This window comes from Anopheles moucheti, chromosome 2 (assembly GCF_943734755.1).
Source record: "Anopheles moucheti chromosome 2, idAnoMoucSN_F20_07, whole genome shotgun sequence".
Classification (NCBI taxonomy): domain Eukaryota; kingdom Metazoa; phylum Arthropoda; class Insecta; order Diptera; family Culicidae; genus Anopheles; species Anopheles moucheti.
In genome coordinates, this window is record NC_069140.1 from 52,857,353 (window position 1) to 52,876,371 (window position 19,019).

General features: G+C 47.1%; 1 protein-coding gene across 1 annotated transcript; it reads right to left on the bottom strand.

Annotated features, from left to right (window-relative positions):
* Positions 1-634: 634 nt before the first annotated feature.
* Positions 635-18,789, bottom strand: LOC128299617 (mycosubtilin synthase subunit C). Its single transcript, XM_053035624.1, has 7 exons — positions 18,319-18,789; positions 7,166-7,404; positions 3,590-4,054; positions 2,441-3,517; positions 1,954-2,353; positions 1,628-1,891; positions 635-1,553 (listed from the first exon to the last, which is right to left on the bottom strand). The coding sequence occupies exons 2-7, from the start codon at positions 7,293-7,295 to the stop codon at positions 1,223-1,225; spliced, it is 2,667 nt and encodes an 888-aa protein (XP_052891584.1). The 5' UTR covers positions 7,296-7,404; positions 18,319-18,789; the 3' UTR covers positions 635-1,222.
* Between the last annotated feature and the right edge of the window lie 230 nt (positions 18,790-19,019).

Genomic DNA, 19,019 nt, shown 5'->3' on the forward strand with positions numbered 1-19,019 from the left:
CGTTTATATGTAGAATTCACTAAAACTGTAAATTAACCGTAAGCACTGTGCTCATCTTGCGCCTTTGTGAAAATAAGTTCGATAATATAGAACTCGAGTGGACTTCGAATGCGAATGTTTGAGCATAATGATGCCGGACTCATTCACTAACAAGCAGATGTTCGTCAGTCATGCTCTTCCACGAGTCATAGAGGATCGCAGCGAACCTCGTTGGGTAAGGTTCAGCTAAACCTGTTGAAAAATCAATGCAGAAAGGGATGTATGAGAGCGGTTTTCGCGGAAACGGTTTGTTAATCGTAAGCCCGGTCAGCACGACTTGCTCAACTATGAGCGGGCCAAGAAGAAAAAAAATAATGAACTAGGAAAACTGAAAAACGATCATAATTTCTTCTGCTAATTCTTCTTCTTTATCACCACACAATCTCGATAGGGTTAGAGACCTGCCATTTCTGGCTTTCTTTGACTTTATTTACCCGTAGCGAGATAGACCCAGCAAGGCTGGCATATTGGATTGTCAGACGAGCTGGAGACGACTTGGAGCTCGACCGTGAGCGGTTTAGAGGGTTCCTGCAGGGTGGCCAATACCGCGCAACGGTTGAAGCGCGTAATAAGTAAGTAAACTCCGAGTTCTTGTTTATTTTTATTGATTCCACTTAAAAAAATTAAATAGTTTCATTGTACAGCTTAACAGTGTCTGTAACGTTTTGTTGCTGTTCCGGTGTGTTTCGTTGAAACCTGTCCCTAAACATGGAGTGGGGCACTATTTCACTACATCGCAAAGCAACGTCTTTAATCACATTTGTTTATTATCTTCGATATCTTGTGTTGAGTGCCACTCGTTAATGATCGTATACTAAACAATTTTTGGCCGATCCACTCTATGCAATCGATCTGCACCAACTGTTTCTATACCGTAATTAAAATACTGTTCACTTAAAGTTAACCGATCACTGAATTATGTGCTACACCGTCACATAGAAATGGAAGCCCCGTACCGAATGCATAAAAGTAGGCCGTGTGTTGTATCGTGCGGATCGTAGTAAACGAAAGCGGCTGAACCCGTGGCCGTCACTTGCAATCCGGATCTTGTGTCCTGTGTGTGTATTGGTGCGCTCGTGAGTACGATAGTACGATTCGTGTTTCATAAATTAAATAACTTATCTAAAGACCTAGTTGTATGTTCCTGCTTCACGTGCAGCATTAACAAACGGCGGATCCCTTATTAACAACGAATGTCCTTCCAGTGCACTACGGCGCGTTGGCTGTCTGGAGCCGCCGCGAACGGTCTCGAACTGTCCGCACTGTACACGAACTGATTGACCTGATAGTCCAGCATCGTTTTGTAATTGTACACGTTCGATCCGAGCTGCTGTGTGAGCGGGTTCGTGTTGGTGGTGAAGATTCCAGCAAAGTTTCTACGCTTAGCCAACTTCAACACCTCACTCTCCATGAAGTGCATAGCCTCGATATTTTCCTGAGCGGACAGCTCCGCACAGGTACCCATCATGAAGGAGTGCAGTATCTGGTTTTTGCCGGTGGGCAGTTGACTATCTCTGTGGAATACAAAACATGGTCCGTTAAGAAAATTATGATTGATCCGGGCAGAAGCTGCATTGAAGGCACTTACCGGATTGGTCCTTCGACGAATTCCAAGAATTCGAACACAATGATCAGTTTGCTGGTAACGGTCACCTCGGGTTCATCGTGCGCATCAAAGTTAAGTGAAACACCTACCGGGCGGCCAGTTTCATCCTTTACGATGAAGCTCAGTCCCTTCTCGATGAGAACCGTCCAGATATCTTCCAGGATGTCCCGGTAGTCCGTTTCGTAGATCTGCGGTTTAAGCCACTGTTCCAGGTCTGCCTTTTCGAAGAAGCTTGAGGTGATGATGCTGCAAAGGTAAGGTTTAGGTTAGTAATTTATTTGCAGAGCATCATTAAACGAAAGACTTACTTGATCGTGTCATGTTTGTGTTCGAGTGCCAGTGGGACTGCCGTCAGCTGCATACGGTAGTCAAAATCAGCTTCCGCATTTCCATTACCATTGGTCTCGAGCTGGTGGTTTTGCAGTTCTCGTTCGTCGGCACATATTTTGTCCAAAATTTCGCCCAAGTTCTTCGCTCCGATAAACGTGGTAATACTCACCGGATATCCTTTACCACACAGCTGCGTCACGGTGATGATCGAGTTGAGCGAGTTACCACCAAGTTCGTAGAAGTTGCTAGTCAAGCAAATTTTGGCCCGTGTCGAACGACCGATCACCTGACCGACTGTTTCGAACAGATCCTTCGCCGCGATCATTCGACTCGCCGGAACGTTAGCATAATCGTACTCGATCTCTATCTGTGTGTCATCTAAAAAGGGGGTAGAGGGAAGAGGGATAGTCAGAACACTGCGCTCCGCTCGCGAACACTTGCATTGCCGAGGTCCTCCAAACGTACCGTTATTGTTGGTGCTCTCGTACATCTTCAACAACGTTTGACGATCGATTTTGCCGTTTACGAGTAAGGGAATGCTATCGAGCAGAATGACCTGTGGCATCATATAGTGGGCAAGCTTGTCACCAAGCGCTGCCTCCACTTGCAGTCCGGTCTGGAAATGGGAATCCTTTTCCAGTGTCACGAATCCAAGCAGTGCCTGATCGATCTCACCGGCGTGATAGCACAGCACGATACCCTTATCTACACCGTCCAGCCCAAGCAGATTCGCCTCCACTTCCGACAGATCCACCCGGTGGCCGCGGATCTTGATTTGTGAATCCATGCGTCCCTGGTAGTACACGCAGCCCTTGCTGACCGACGCATAATCGCCGGTTTTGTACAGCCGCCCGAAGGACGGATCGATCGCCAACGGGTTGTCGATGAAGCGGTCCGGATCGCGCCCATTAACATACCCCTCGGCCAGATTCGCCCCGGCCACGTACAGTTCGCCGATTTCCTCTGTCCGCACGGGGCGCAGATCTGGGCTCATAATGTAGATGGTGGTATTGTCGAGCGGGTAACCGATTGGGACCTTCTCATAAGCTTCCAGCTGCTTCTTCGACTCGCACACGAAGTACGTCACGTCACCCATCACCTCGGTCGAGCCGTAGAAGTTGCACAGCTGGTGCATACCCTCCTGGAAGTAATCGAAGAACTCGCGAGCCAGCGAAATCTGCAACGGTTCACCGGAACACACCCAGATGCGCAGGCTGTAGAGTAGCTTTGAGCCGGACTGCGGCGGTTTCTGCTGCAGTGGCAAATAGAGCAGCAGCGAACGGAGCAGCGTCGGTACCAGTACCAGCCGCTCGATGCGATAGCGCTCCAACAGTTCAACGAGCTTTTCGGGATTGTTGGTAATCTTCTTGGGCACTACCACAATGGCCATCCCGTTCAGCAGTGGGCCCCATATCTCGGTGACCGAGTCGACGAACGTGAGGGCCGTCTTGAACACACCGATGCGTTCCGTCGTAGAGTAAGGGAAGCGAGCCCACTGCCACTCGAGCCGGTTCAGGATGGTCTCGTGGTTAAGGCGAACGCCTGAAATACGAGCACACAGATTAATAATCACAGATCACCGAGGAGAGGGATGCGTGAATGGGTTTTGCCTACCTTTCGGCACTCCGGTACTGCCAGAGGTGTACAGCACCAGGGCCAGCTGTGAGTCACCCTTTCCGAGCATCGCTTCCGGTCGGATGTTGGCGTTGCTCAGGTCGCTAGCACGTTTCCGCACCTCGGCATAGCTGATGGCGGGTGTCTTCCCGAAGATGGCCGCATTGTCGTAGTCGTCGTCGTACACAACCAGTGCTGGTTGCGCTTCGCCCAGGATGTGCTGAATGCGATTCGGTGGAAACGTTGGATCGATGGGCAGATAGGCGGCACCCGCCTTCCAGATCGCAAGCAGTGTCGTTACGAGGCGATCGGTCGGCTGCATGCACACGGCTACGATATAGTCACCGTCGGTGTTGGGCGGCGAACGGTAGTGATCCTTGATGCGGTTCAGCATGGCCGTGGCCAGTCGGTTCGCCGTCGAGTTGAGCACATTGTAGTTGATCTGCACCTCACCACGGACATCGTCTGGCGGGAGAGTTTGGGGCCATAGATTATTGTATTGCTATGTCAAGGGAAGTGTACTTGATGGATGTTTCAGAAGCAAAGCTACTTGGATGCAGTGGCACTAAACGCGCTATAATCATAGGATCTCGGCATTGTTTAACTGCTGCTCGTTGCCATTGTTTCAACCAGTCCCTTATTTGCCCTTGACGCTATATGTCTTCCATTATGTTATGGGCACTTTTCTAATGGTGAATGCTTGAGTCCATCGGTTTAATCGGGAATATATCATCAGAAACGGATGTACTACCCTTGGAGGGTGTTTAGCACCACAACTTCATGCCATTCAATTCACAACCCCCATCTATAGTTGGCCAGGAGGTGCCAGCTCTTGTTTAATGTTTCATTGGCCGTTGCAGGAGCTCAAGAGCTGACCACAGCATAGCCAGCACCTGCCCCGCAAGCTGTAATGATTGTACCGATGAAGGATTGCGCAAAGCGGCGCGCAAAAGTACCGCAAGCGGTTGTGCAAGTGCGATCACCCAAGACCCGTTCGGGTAGTTGTGTTTTTTTTTTTGCGCACACGGCATCGGCATCTAATGCCGACACGAAGCATGGCCCTGGATTGGGTGTATGGTGCACCCGCCCGGGTCGACTAACCCTTCGCAATTGCACTTGAACGGTGATGGTGGCGGCAAGGGGTAGACCGTTCCCAACCCGTAACCGGCTTGCAGCGAGATACCTGCAGCACCGTAAGCCGCACTTGATCGATCAGTCGGTCGTCCACTGATCCGCGCTGCTGGTGGCAAATATTGAGTAACCGTCGTGTGTGCGATCTTCGCGATCGTCCCCCTCTCCCTTGTCCGTGCGATGGTCACCACCATTTGGGCCCGAACCGCAAGCAGCATGGAACCGCGAGAAGGAAAAACGAAAAATGACGGATAAAAAAGAAACAACACCCAGTGTGGCTCACGGTCAACGCGCGTGGCTCGAAGGAAACTCCGCTGCAAGCCGATGCTACGCAACGGTGAAAACGTTCGAACCGGTGCAGTGATTGCGCCGCGCACCGTACGGGGTTTGGCGGGTGGTTCGCTTTTCTTGACCTTGAACTAGAATTCATGGTACACACACATTTGGCGTAGCGCGGTAGGTTAATATACCGTGGAACGTTTTATTGCTTGCTGTTTTTTTTATTGTCGCGTCGCTTTAGTGGTGGATTTATGCTGCTGGCGAGCATCACCAGCATTGTCTGCGTTGGTTTGGTTCGCTAAATGTCAAGCTCGCCGGGCCCACGATCCGAGTGGTGGCTGCAAGCTACTGCGTCGGTCAGCAGCTTCTGAAGCTCGTTATGCAGCCAGTGAAAGGAATACATTAAGCGACATGGTAGAAATGCTGTTAGTACTGGGCACTAGTTGCTGTTAGCGTTGCACTAGTTTCTGCGGTTTCGGTCACAACTGACCTAGACAGCCATGGGGGGCGTAAGATTGTGCGGGCTTCCACCGCTTCCAAGGTCGAAGACCTAAGCCAGTAATTAAATTTGTATGTGCATAATTTATGTACACCCATTTGTCTCCCAATTGATTGATAGAGTGGATTGGAAAACCTGAAAACATTGTGTATGAGGTCGAGCTTTTTGAGGAAGATTTGATCACACTGAGCAAGATGGATGTCCTCCATTTGCAGAGCTATCAGACTATGGAAATGAATTATTTGCTCATCACCAAGCGTTGTATTTCCATGAAGTTGAAATTGGTGTTGGTATATTTACAGGGTGCCCCCGAAAGTATAAGCATGATTTCTAGCAATGACGTTTCTAGTAACGACGGATGACGTAAAACAGCCGATTCTTGTTATGCTTGATTGTTTGCATCAAGAGCTATTGCATTGTGCATTGAAACGATTTTTTTTTTCAATAGCGTCTGTTAAAATGCAAGGCATTTCCGTCGAAAAGCGCAAAAGCATTCTGCACAAATGGTCCAAACATTTCGCTAAGTCAAATAGCAAAATCGGAAGGTGTGAGTATCGGAGCCGTGCGAACCGCCATCCAAAAGTTTCGGGAGGAGTCCAGCATTGAGGATGCGCCGCAAAGTGGCCGAATTCCTGGTCCTGACGGTCAACAGTTGGACCGGGACATAGCAAAAGCGTTCAAGCAAAGAAATATAAATTCCATGTGGCGATGTGGCTCAAAAACTGGTAAAATCAGGTCAGTATCAAACAGTAACCTCCAACGTGCCAAGGCAAGATTGAATTTAAAAACGTATAAGAAGCCAAAGAAACCGAAACGGAGTACAAAACAGGCCGCATGCGTTAAATATCGGGCTCGGAAGCTGTACGACAAGCTGCTGTGTCGCCAATCTTCATGCATCGTGATGGACGATGAGTCGTGCGTAAATTTTGACTACAAAACTCTTCCGGGGAGTCAATATTACACCGTGTCTGAAAGCCAGGACGTCGAAGAAGCCGACAAATCTATATTTCCCAAAAAATCGGAAAAAAGGACATGAGGTACGGTACGTGCCGAAGGAAATGAATCCCCCGAACTGCCCTGAAGCCCGACCGATTGAGTTATTTTGGGCACAAACCAAGGCACACTTGAGAAAGCATTTTAAAGCTGCTGAGAACATCGACAGTTTTCAAAAAGACTGGAAGAAAGTGTCGTAAATCGTTCGGGACAAGTCTGTGTTGATCCTGATGGGAGATCAGATCAGTTCAAAAGTGCGATCATTGGCATTCGATTAAATTTTGTTTAATTTTTTTTGTTGGGAAATAGTTCAGAACACTCCACAAATTCTATTTATCAAATCAAACATTCAGAATCTGGAACAGGTTTTATTATTTGTCCAATTTTTAAATCGTGCTTACATACTTTCGGGGGCACCCTTTATTTGGTTGTCCGGCAGCTCTGTTTTAGAATCATATTCAATCAAATCATAAGTTTTAATTAAGCACGACCTAGCCAACCAACAACCCGACCGGCAACTCGGAACCGATCCTTCACGCTCGGAGGAAGGCTGATCAGTTAGAAGGGAAAGTGGCATCCAAAGGCAACCAAGCACGGTGACATCGATCGGTGGACGTTTCGGCCAAATTGAAGTTCGTACCGCTGAAGGCTCCACAGCCATTGTGTATACCTACCGTTGTAGATGAGAGCCGTATCGGTGCCACCGAATTTGTCAACGTTCGATTCAAAGGTGCGATGCAGTAAGGTCGGCTGCAGAGGACACAGTTTCCCCTTGACTACGGCCAACTGCGGCAAGGTACCCATGGTGTTGGTGGTGCCTCCGGTGCTTTAAATGGTCGCCGATGAGATAATTTCAAGCTGCACGGTTAGCGCGCTAAATGTACGCTTTCTTCCTTTTCCGGCACGGGTTTTGCTGCAATGAACAATAAGGAATACAACAGAAAAAGAAGCACAATGAGAAGCGGGACAAGGTTACCAGTGAATCTAATTACATATCTGAAGGAAGTGAGAATACATTGTAGCAAAAACAAAAAAACAATACCTTAGAACCATAGAACAAATCATAGAACAAAGATGTATTCTTAAATGATAAGCCACCGGCAATAAATGGTGTTAATCGGTAATCGGCCAGCATTGATTGGAATCGATCAATAGGAGGGTCACCAAAGTGTCTCGCAAGTGTTACATAATGCAACGCGATCATTTCTTCGCGCTGCTACCGCTCGATCGCGTTGAAAGGGTTATATTTCATTCGTCTTAACACGACCGCGCCCCACCAATAATGTGCCGCTACTGCAAAAAAAACGAAACGCTTACATTTATCGATAAAGTTATTCGCTGCGCGTGCCACCAACTGGTTCGCAGCAACGCGTTCGTCCTTTCCCACACGCACTGGCTGTTGGTCCGAACAACGTCCGGTCACGAAGCCCGCGCGTGTGGGAAGCGAGCGCCCAGTGCCAGCAGCAGCAATAAGAAGGCAAATCCGTTTTCCGATTTATTTCGCTCATTCGCTGGGCACGCGCCATTCCACGCGATTCCGCGGCTGATGAAGTGATACACTTTCGGCACCGTTCGGCCGCGACCGTTTGATGTTACCCCTCCAGGGTAATCCAAGGCCCGGGCATAAGTCAGGGCTTGGTGACGGGGGGGAAGGTTTCTTGTTGTCATACTTAAAGTCACCTCATTTTGGATTTTTTTGTTGCTGATTCCTTTTTGCGCTGACTACACCGGTTCTTCATGTGTGTGAGTTTTTTTTTTTAAATGTTTCTTTGGTGTGCGTTTACCCCCAAAAACCTGACCAGGCTAGAGTAAATCAGGCTGGGGTGATTGGATGTTGGCTTGAGTGCGTAAAGCAGTGTGGTTGCATTTTTTTTTTCTTCATTAATTTATCTATTAGTGCGTTTGTGCGAGGCCCACACGATGGAGGGATCTCGGTGTTTTGCGAGCCCATTTTCCTTTCCCACCTGCGCCTTTGTTGTCTGTCGCTGCCAGGCGACGGACAGTCGAATTTATCTGGGCGGGAACTGGTAGCGTTGTGTGCGCGAACTTGAAAGTAGCGATCCGTCTCATGATTCAAGGACGCGAAGGCCACTAAACGGACGGTTTTGCCCGATCTTCGGCAGTGCCACGCGGGGTATGAACAAACACAAAAAAAATGAAACAAAAACCCAAAGAGGGTACACACACACACCTCCGTGTGGAAGTCCAAATTGGCGCACGCTCTGCTACCCCTCCGCCATATGCGTGTGTTGATGCTTTTTTGTTAATCACTTTTCCTTGCATTGAAGTACAAGGACACGGTACACAAAACATCTAGGAAGCATGCAACTTCACAATGGTTGCATGGTTATACTTACGGTAGTGCGCGGCTCGGTACGCTAAAGTTGTCAACTATAAATAATACACGACTGCAACTTACACGACTGTTCGGCACCAGCACCAGGCTCCGCGCTCAGCGTTGATCGATTAAAGTCGTTCCCCGTACCGTCATCATGGCCTCCAAAATGTAGTGCATAGTTATTCTTAAAGATGGATAGCGCTATTCTTCGCTCTACGCTCTACGAGATTCCTTTCCTGCTTTTAACGCTAGCTAATTTGATCGTGTGCCACTCGCCACACAGTTCGCCTTGAAGTGTTTTGACACTTATTGGACAACAATTAAAGCTACTGTTTAACGAAGTAGTTTGCACGCACAGCTCACCGATGATGGTGAGATGGTAACTCTAAAAGCAAAGAGCCCTCGCACCATTTCCGGTACTGGCGTCTCGAGGGTTGCGATAAACTGTGTAAGCTTTGAGTAATGCCCCACAGACGTAGTGCATATCGATCGGTGATCGTTAATTGTTGAAAGTCGCGCAAAACCATCACCATAAATGCGCGGTATCACCACTGCGGATGGATGAGAAAAGACGGATCCGGTAATCCCGGTAACTGCCTCGATCAATCGGAACCCTTCCCCCCTGCATGGTGCTGCAGTTGGGCCGAAGGACATCGTTCACTTTGGCACTGCTGCGTTCGAAATCGGTACCGTGCCCCGTGCCTGTTACGTGTTTGCGGGGTTGCCCATTCCCGTTGATGAGAGCTATTTTTAGATCACGGTCTACCAGTGTCCTTGTCCGGTCGGAAGAAGCCGTGTGCCAGTGGCCAGTGCGATATTTCCGGAACGCGCGATCTTCACCGTAAAAAGGGGATGCTCATTTCGCGATACAGTTGCGAAATCGCATGCGACGAACGGGAACGACGTCGCTTCAGGTCATCCGATGCGTTCAAGGCTTTGGGGACAGGTTTTGTGTGTGACTATTTATAGAGCAGACACTCCAGTTTGCGGGTTATAATAGGGTATAATAGTTGTAATAACAAAACGGCAGTATTTTTTTAAAAGTTGCTTTAGTATCCTTGACAGAAATGAACCTACTTTCCCACGCTGAACAGAAGTTCCGACAACGTGCAAATGTAAATGCTGAGTTTACTAACGTCATTGCTGATGTGGGTTCACATATTCATTCTCTCGGTCTAATAAACCGTAGCCAGACAGCAGGAACCTGTCTTGACGGTTACGTGATAAAAATAAGTTTGGTAAACCATTTTCAAGCACGGCATGTCCTTGTCGGTAGTAAATTTAGCAAGAAGTAATAAGAAATGAATTATACTATTTAACAACTTCCTTCCATTCCAACATGCAAACCCTCCCCTTGGGGTGAAGTTTGATACTCGATCGCGTCGCAATCATTTTGTCTTACAGCCCGAAAATTTAATTATGTAGTTAAACCCTATAATCCGTAACGCATGCCTGATGCTTGATTGACGTTTCAATGAGCAAATTATGGCCAATTCAGTTCCTTCTTCATTTTTTTTTTTTTGGTTTGGTACATTTTTAGCGAATGATTCAAATTAAATCATCTTTTAATTTAACTAAATTGTGGTTGCGCAACGATCGCACTGATTACATGTGCGACCGTGGAACAAAAAGAAAAACCCATTGCAAATTTGGAAATTATAATTCTAGCCAATAATACAAATGGTATAACAAGGCACCTCCAGCTCGGTCGGATCCTCCAATTCCAAAAACCTCCCCCTATGAACTCGGTATTGCAAATAATGACAGGAAATTTTAATTAACATTTGTTTGCGTTCGTCTGCCTTGATCACATCGCATGCAAACAAGTGAATCAACTAGGGGTACGTAACCGAACACACACGGGCAGATCACAAACGGGTGGCCAAAGCAAAATAGGCTAAGCAGTGTTTCGCAATTAGGAAGGAGTCGATCGTGCGTTCATCAAAACCAACGCGCAAGTGGATATACCGCAGCACAGGAAATCTCCACCTGTGTGGCAAGGACCGATCGGACGGTTCGACTGCATTTGTATAGATGTGTGGCTGTGTGTGTGTGTGTGTGTGGTCGAGGACATGCCAAGGTTTTTCTTTTACTCTGCTACTTTGTTTGCTGAAAGCCCGGTACGTTTGTTCTAGATGAAAATAGAGCTACCACAGGCACCGGCGGCCTGGCGGCCTGGCGGCATGGTCCAATTTGGCGGTAATTCAATTAACTCGGGGTAAGAAATCGGCCCCCGGGTGCTGCAGTAGGCAACAAACGGATTTGGAAATTGGTTCCAATTGGTTTATTGAAAAATTGCGCGATCCTACTACACACCACGCCAGAGTGTGCTTTGATTTTAACGATTTGTTTTGGGGTGAATATCGAGTACACGCGTGCCTTTTCGGTGCGTGTGACGTTGCTGGCTGATGGCTGCATGCTTGATGCTTATTACTCCAAGTTAGAATTAAAAAAAAAAACACTTCATCGCTAGATGCGCATTTTCGGTTAATTTTTAATGATTTTTAGACGTTTACATAATAAACATAATAATATAATAAAATAGTACACTTGAGCCCACACTCACCGCTGCGAACATGAATGATCGGTGTGCAGTTGCAGTGCGTGACTGTGACACACAGTGCCAACCTTTTTAATAGCATGAATCACCATTCAGCAGAAATAAATCAATTATGGTGTTATGATCGATGAATTATTCATTTTTAACTGTAGAGTGAAGCGCGTGGCTTCGTTGAAGGGTGTGCGAAATAGGTATTCCTTGCTTTGTGTTTTTTGTTTCGTTGACTGGCTTCGCCTTTAGACGAGTTCCAATCAGGATTGTTTGTTCTCGATCGCCTTAAGCTAGACAACGACGCCGCTGGTATGTGAAAAATGTTTATCCTCTATGGGCACGTGGCAAACGCATCGCGCAAGTCCTTGGACCAATCCGGACCGGATACGCGTGCCAACGGACGACCCATGCCGTGCCGTAGGTATCGTTTGATCTCCGATGTTTACCGAGGGGGGGAAGAGGGAGATTAAAAGGTACATCGCCTCGCGATTGTGCTTTGCATAAGGAAGTTGAGTGTTGGTAAAATTCGAGTTCCACATGTCAACGGTAAAGTGTGTTGCGAACCTATCTATGACAGGCTGTCATAGCTGGATCAGCTAGCTGCCGGCCAACCCTTTCCGGCACGATGATGCGTGCGTGCGGACCTTGGTTCTTACGCATATCGGGTGCGAAATCGGATACGTCGGGATACAACTTTCAAAAAAGCCATCGGGGAAGGACATCGCCGTGGGCTTGACCTTGACATTCACAACGGAAAGCAATCCCAGGTTTGGCTGTCTGCTCCAATTTATGGTCGTTCATCTTGCGGATAAAGTCATTTTGGTCACGTGCCCAATTTGACTTAAAGTCCACGGGTCCACGGCCCTAGGGTGGTCGGGGACAGTGGTCTTGTTGTTTTTTTTTTTTTCAATTCTGTCATCCACTTAAGCTCATTCCGTGGTCTTGTTTCGAACTTTATTTACGAGCTTCAGCTCCCCAATTGTTCACACCTTTAAAGCCCCTTCAGGGCACTATCCGGAGTGTGAGTCCGAAGGAGGAGTCTTGTGTGCGAAATCGGTGCTACTACTAATAGCATGTTAACTAGCAACTGTGAGCATTATTTTTAACAACCATCTAATGATTTAATTGCGCTAAGGTGTGCAGTACCACCACTGGAAACGTTCGGTCCAGCCGCTGGTCGGAAACAATTACCCGCTAACATCTTCATCTAATTTGTTTGCTCAACCAGCGGTGGGTGTGGAAAGGGCAAAGTTCTGTTAATGGACTGCGTGCAAATATTGAACTAATATCAACACCTACACAGCCTCTTCGGTCGTGCGAACGAATGGAACCGGACCGGATAAGGGTGGGAAAAGTTTGTTGCCGATGCGGAAATGCGGCAATGGACCGAAACAATGGCTAATTACCCATTACAAACCATACGCATCGCATATGGCCGCATATGCGATAAACAGCGGTAAGAAGGTTCGGCAGATAGATATCCACCCGGGAGCAGCTTAGCATAAATTAATCGATTGATAAATTATGCAACATTCGTCATCGTTTCATACCCCCGATCGATGCTTGTGCCTACGGTTACGGAATTACGGTGGTGTGGTGCATTTGTAGCGCTAAGTGCAACAGGCGTTGGAATGTAATTATTCAATCGGGTCTTTTCGCAGCAAACTGGGGATGCCATCAGCTGGGAAAGTTGCGCCCGGTTTTATTGTTGTTCAGGTGCATGTTCAGGAGTGTGCACGACTTCTCACAGACCCGCAATGGAGCGATCAGTTTTGCAGGCACAGTAAACAAATATTCAATTAATCAAACCACTCGGGGTGGGGTTTTTCAATCATGAACTTGGAGTACGATCAGCTGTGCCGCCCAGAATGCTGGCTGGCATAAGCGGGGGGTGCTTGCATGCGAATAGATCGATAGATCTGAACCTGGAGCACGTGCTAACCCGAAGAGGTTATAGGCGAGGTTGAGGAAAGATCGATCAACGGGTGCGGGAATTGCTGGTTTGAGTAACGCTTTCTGCGTACAAACACGAGCTCATCCGCTCATTAGTCACACGGCGAGCCCCGGGGAATAACCGATCGTATTCTTATCCCTCCATTTCGACCGACTATTTGCATATTTGCGGTGACGCGTGTGACTCTTCGTGCGTCGAGAATAAGTGTAGCCGTTCCGTTACTGCCAATAACAACAGAATGCATCGGGACGGGTGGGTGATTTTTCTTCGCATCTCAGCGTGGTATTTCCTGTGGTGGTATATTGGTTGTGGTGTCTGGGTTATTCCGTGCTTTGCAAGGTAATTTATGACTATGAAATTGTGACGGGTTGTCGGTACAAAAACAACCCCAGCATAACATAGCTATGCTCGGGAGCTATGAGAAATACTTTAAAAGAGTCATCCCTTATACACTAATTTACTCTGATTTGTCCGGTGACAGATCAAAACACGCACATCGACTGAGTTTGTGCTCCACAGCACGAACAGCTTAATCATACGAGTGCGTGTCCACTCTTCATAATATCGGGTGATTGGTTGGTGCTTTGGAATGATATTTTCGAATATATTGTGTCAGCTGACAAGGACACATCAGTGCGCTCTATCTCAAGTGCCGATCAAGCTCGCTTGTGCCGTGATCGTCAACAAGGGTGGAAGATATAAAGCTGCTTTGTAACGACGACTGCCACTTGACGGTCGAGAATACATCAGATCAGTATGTAAGGCGGTGCAAGTTTGCAGGTTTGTTATTTGCGCGAGATCACTATCGTACTGTTCCGTTTCGGTAAGATCACAACTAGGCGTATTTGTTAACTTTTGATTACTAATTTTGACAGAAACGGAGTATATCAGACAATCTGCTGTATTTAGTGAAAAACATTTTTGGGGTTAAAAATATATAATGTCTAACCCAACTCTGCTTCCATATCGCGAAGTCACCAACAACGCCAAGCTACATCGAGCTGATCGACATCTTTGTCGTTTGTAAATTTTAACATTTTCTTATGGCACACGGTATGTGAGTTCCCCTTCACCGGCGAAGTTTGAAGCGCTTCTAGTTCGATGGTTCTGAAGTCGGTCCTTTGCCGGAAGTGTTTGTTGTCGCCCGCTATTATGAGCTCTTTGTCTAGTGATGTCTTTTTGCGAGTGTATATAAGACACTAATTCGGCAAGAATGTTGCAAAAATTACCAATAACTAACTTATCGATGCTAGAACTTTTGCTGGGGGTTGCTCTAATGCTAAAACTGCATGCTGGAAGATTTTAATTGCGCTTACATAAAATCGAACGCTACGTGCCGTTTTTTTTTCTCTCCTCGCTTGCAGCGCATTTGTTTACGCAATGCAGATACACCAGTTACAGCCGCGTTTATTGAGAAGCGTTCAATTAGGTTTTTAATTACACATTTTTTTAACGCTTACGCGCGACATCCGTTCCCATTTCCTGCCAACTCGTGTGCCACAGCACCCGCAAGCCACTAGCGTTGGCGGTGATTTGCGGAAAACCCTTTCGATAAATTATCAGTCATTGTGCCGCAGGTTCACACACATTAATCACAGTGCACTCGATCGTCGCGATTGCAGCCAACTGCGCAGTCCTTCGTGGACCCTGCGCGAGATGGTTCATGGTCTCACCGTGAGTTACCATGTGGGTCGGAACAATGAAAATAAATAAAGCAGAATGTTCGAATTACTCGTCCCCAATTCCGTAATCGAACGATCGACGATTGATATTGTGCATTATCGATTGCAATGGAATCGATCGTTGGATCGGTGGAAATGCTTTTTGTAACGATCGTTTCGATAAAACCACTTAACCGACGCGATCGGAATGGGGGCCACATTGTTGTCCCGGACAGATTTTCGCTGGATCGGTTTTGACCGCGGCGGTTCTAAGACATTCGCTCATATAGTCAATTGATGCGCTGATGTACACGCGACGGCAACCGATCGACGTTGAATGCCTTTGATTGGAATAAAGTGAAATTGATGCCGGTCAAGAGCACTTGCGTTCTATGCACAGGCGTTTTCGTGACGCTTGACTGGCCACTTTTGTTCCTTCAAGCCGACGGTGGTATGTAGCAACTACACGGCAAAGCGAACAAAACACGCACACACACACACTTCACTCGTCACTTCGGAGGTACTACTTCTTCTTGATGCGCCAAGTGTCACTGGTCGGTGAGTGTTTTCGTTACACAATGCACGCACTGACAGGTACTCACCTGTGTATCTGTATGGTGCAACTACTATTCGTCTCGTTGCTGAGGATGCTGGATCACACAAACGATCGTAGAAGTTCGGCTGCAGTTCCGATCAAAATATTCATACGTATATATGTATCTCCTCGCGATGACTAAAGCGTAATGATGGCACCACTAGTTTAGCGTGACTGGGCAAACAGTGATAAAGATCCACACTCGCTGAAGTTCTAAGTGCAAGTGAAAGCGTTAGATGCTAGCGGCGCATTTCGCCAACGAGCTCACAGGGAAGTACTGCTCCCCCGTAGTGGGGAGCGTTGGCAGAACGAGAGGTAACGTCGAGGTTCTAATCGTTGTCGATCGCGATCACAGCGGATTGGAAGGGTCACTCTCGGTGTGTGGGGAATCGGAGGGCGCTGGGCAAACTCCACCAACCTGACCCTACTACATTCAATTAGCTGATCGGTAGCCCTAGCCCTTCCCACCTCGCATCTCAGGCCTACCAAACTGGCTGAGGTGTCCCAGGCGGAAGTGAGCGAACGATCCGACCCCGTTGATGAATAATGGAGGCGAAGATCGCGATGTGCGCGTGTTTTTTTTTTTTTGCAAACCCCCCATGATGCAAATCTTGTGATAGAAGACAATTTAGTTTTTTTTCCCCTGTGAATAGGGCACTGAGGCAAGAAGCGATATCAATGCGATTAACTTACGACTTGCAGAGGGCAAACGATGGGAATCTAAACGGCACTGCGTGACTGCGGGCAAACCGTCGATGACCCCCTGGGGAAGATGCAAACATAAAGCATCGTCGCGGTTGCACATAAATGGTGCACGAACTCCAGCGCCGAGTTCGTTCCCGTGCGAATCGCAGACATATCTGGGCATCCCGATGCAGCTGCAATGGGATGCGATTGTTGCGTCAGCCCATGCCAGTTATCTGGCCCTGGACCGGTATCGGAACCATAAATAGTACGCCCCTCCCCGGCAAGGATCATAGCTTCAACTCGCATCGCGGGTTGTTTTTTTTTTTTTTATTGGCGGACTCTTGTACGTACAAGCCTTCACCTTCTCGTATCGCCGTTTCTCACCTTCAAGCGGAAACTGAACATTCCGCGGATACCACCACGAAAGGGTAAAAACCGGAGCATAACGTTCTACACACCGCTCATTAACAGGCGAGGAATTCAGTTCCAACAGCTTCGATGCCACGTTCGCGAGCGATGTTTTTAATGCGATCCGCTCGTCGCCCACCCGTCGGGGTTCATGCATCGAGAGAGATCGCCTTCGCATCGAACATGCAAAGGCGCCTCCATCGCCCTTTTCGGTTGGGGCTTTTGCCTCCAAATTCCACCCAGCTTAGATATGATGTTTAGAATGCGATGTTAAGATAGGAAGGAAGTTGTTCTTTTCCGTACGGCACGCGATCTTCCGGAGGCGCACGCGCATTGCGCAGTTACGCACGCGGGCCCCATCGGTGTGGCGCGTGCGGCCAGTGGCGTTGCGTTACGATCACCGTACCTCGCGCGTACACCGGCGATCGATTATTAAACAATTAAAAAATGCTTTGAAATTCAAATACTGTGCGGCTGTTTGTATGTTTGCGCAAAGAAACTTTCAACACCATTCCCAGGCATCTCAATCGCACGGTTGTCGGTAGCGGTCGGAACGCGGTACATTGAGGACAGGTGACGCGTGTTACAGTAAACGACTTGTTCTGGGAAAAAATGTGGCAAATTATTCGGTCGACGATGACGTGTAGTTTTCACTAACCAATTGCGACAAATGTTTAAAGAGCTGTTTATAGAGATATTCTTGGAAACCTTGGAAAATCTTAGACGAACGTTAACAGAACCATATTATGTCGTCTAAATGATGATTACCTGGTTAAAAAAAACCGATTTTGAACGATCATTACCAACTTCTTACTACTATTTATTCTAATATATTATATGTTCTACTGAAATGAAAAGCATTCTGTTTGCTAAAACTGGCAATGTAGGAAAAATGAGGCAAATTATTCGGTCGTTGTGGTGTGGTGGCACGACGATGACGTGTAGTTTACACTAACCAATTGCGATAAATGTTTAAAGAGCTGTTTATAGAGATATTCTTGGAAACTCTGGAAAATCTTAGACGAAGGTTAACAGAACCATATTATGTCGTCTAAATGATGATTACCTGTTCCAAAAAAAACGGTTTTGAACGATCATGACCAACTTTGTACTACTATTTACTCTAATATATTATAAGTTCTACTGAAATGAAAAGCATTCTGTTTGCTAAAACTGGCAATGTAGTAAAAATAACGCAAATTATTCGGTCGTTGTGGTGTGGTGGCACGACGATGACGTGTAGTTTTCACTAACCAATTGCGACAAATGTTTAAAGAGCTGTTTATAGAGATATTCTTGGAAACCTTGGAAAATCTTAGACGAAGGTTAACAGAACCATATTATGTCGTCTAAATGATGATTACCTGGTTCAAAACAAAAAACGATTTTGAACGATCATGACCAACTTTGTACTACTATTTACTCTAATATATTAATATATTCTACTAAAGTATAGCGCATTCTGATTGCTACAACTACTTCAAAAATTAAGCTCCAAGTAGAAGCCACCAATTTGTACACCATTTTTTTCGTTTCTTCAAAGCACTAGTTTGACACAAAGCATTTCGATTTTCGAGATTTTCGAGTTAGTGAAGTTAAATCAATGCTACAATGATCAGAACTGCTAGCTTACATGATGCTTTCCTTTCCCGCTGGTTCCTGGTTTGTGTGTAGAACTTTTATCGTTTGATTTCGAATTACGGGACCGTCACTAGTAGGCACTTTGGTAACCAAGCAATGTTTTTCTTTTGACAACTCACGAAAACTGACCACGCACGCTTGCAGTGAGGAATCACTTTTTCACAAATGTACTATCGTTGCGTTAGAGCTTTATTTTCTGGCAAACATTCGCAGAATGTTTCTCCTTCGCTTTTTTTCCAGTTCCAGTTTGTTTTTTTTTTTTTTTTGGCGGGAAGCACTGACGCGGTTCTATGGGCGGTGTACGCACGCTCGAACACTTCTACACACGTCTGGCAGTGGGCCCAATCACGAATCCGTCAAACATTGGATGCGTCTATTGGAGCGCGGCAGATAGACACCACTCGCAGACTTTTTGGGGGGCTGTTCGTGCGGCACACACAAAAAAAGGACACCAGCTCACGGGGTGGCGTGCGCGTGCTGCTATTGCCAGTTTTCGAAACAAACTAATTGACTGAAAACGGCTCCATATTGCTTTTATACGGCCGCTCTGGCACTGGCACCAACCGCTACTAGATCGCTGAGCGTGCCGCTGGTTCGTGGTTTCGTTGCGGTGAGCTGCGGTGCGGTGTGCTCGGGACCCGATTGCAGCGCACAACCGATGCGGACGCTCCATGGAAGGGGGATGAAAGGAAC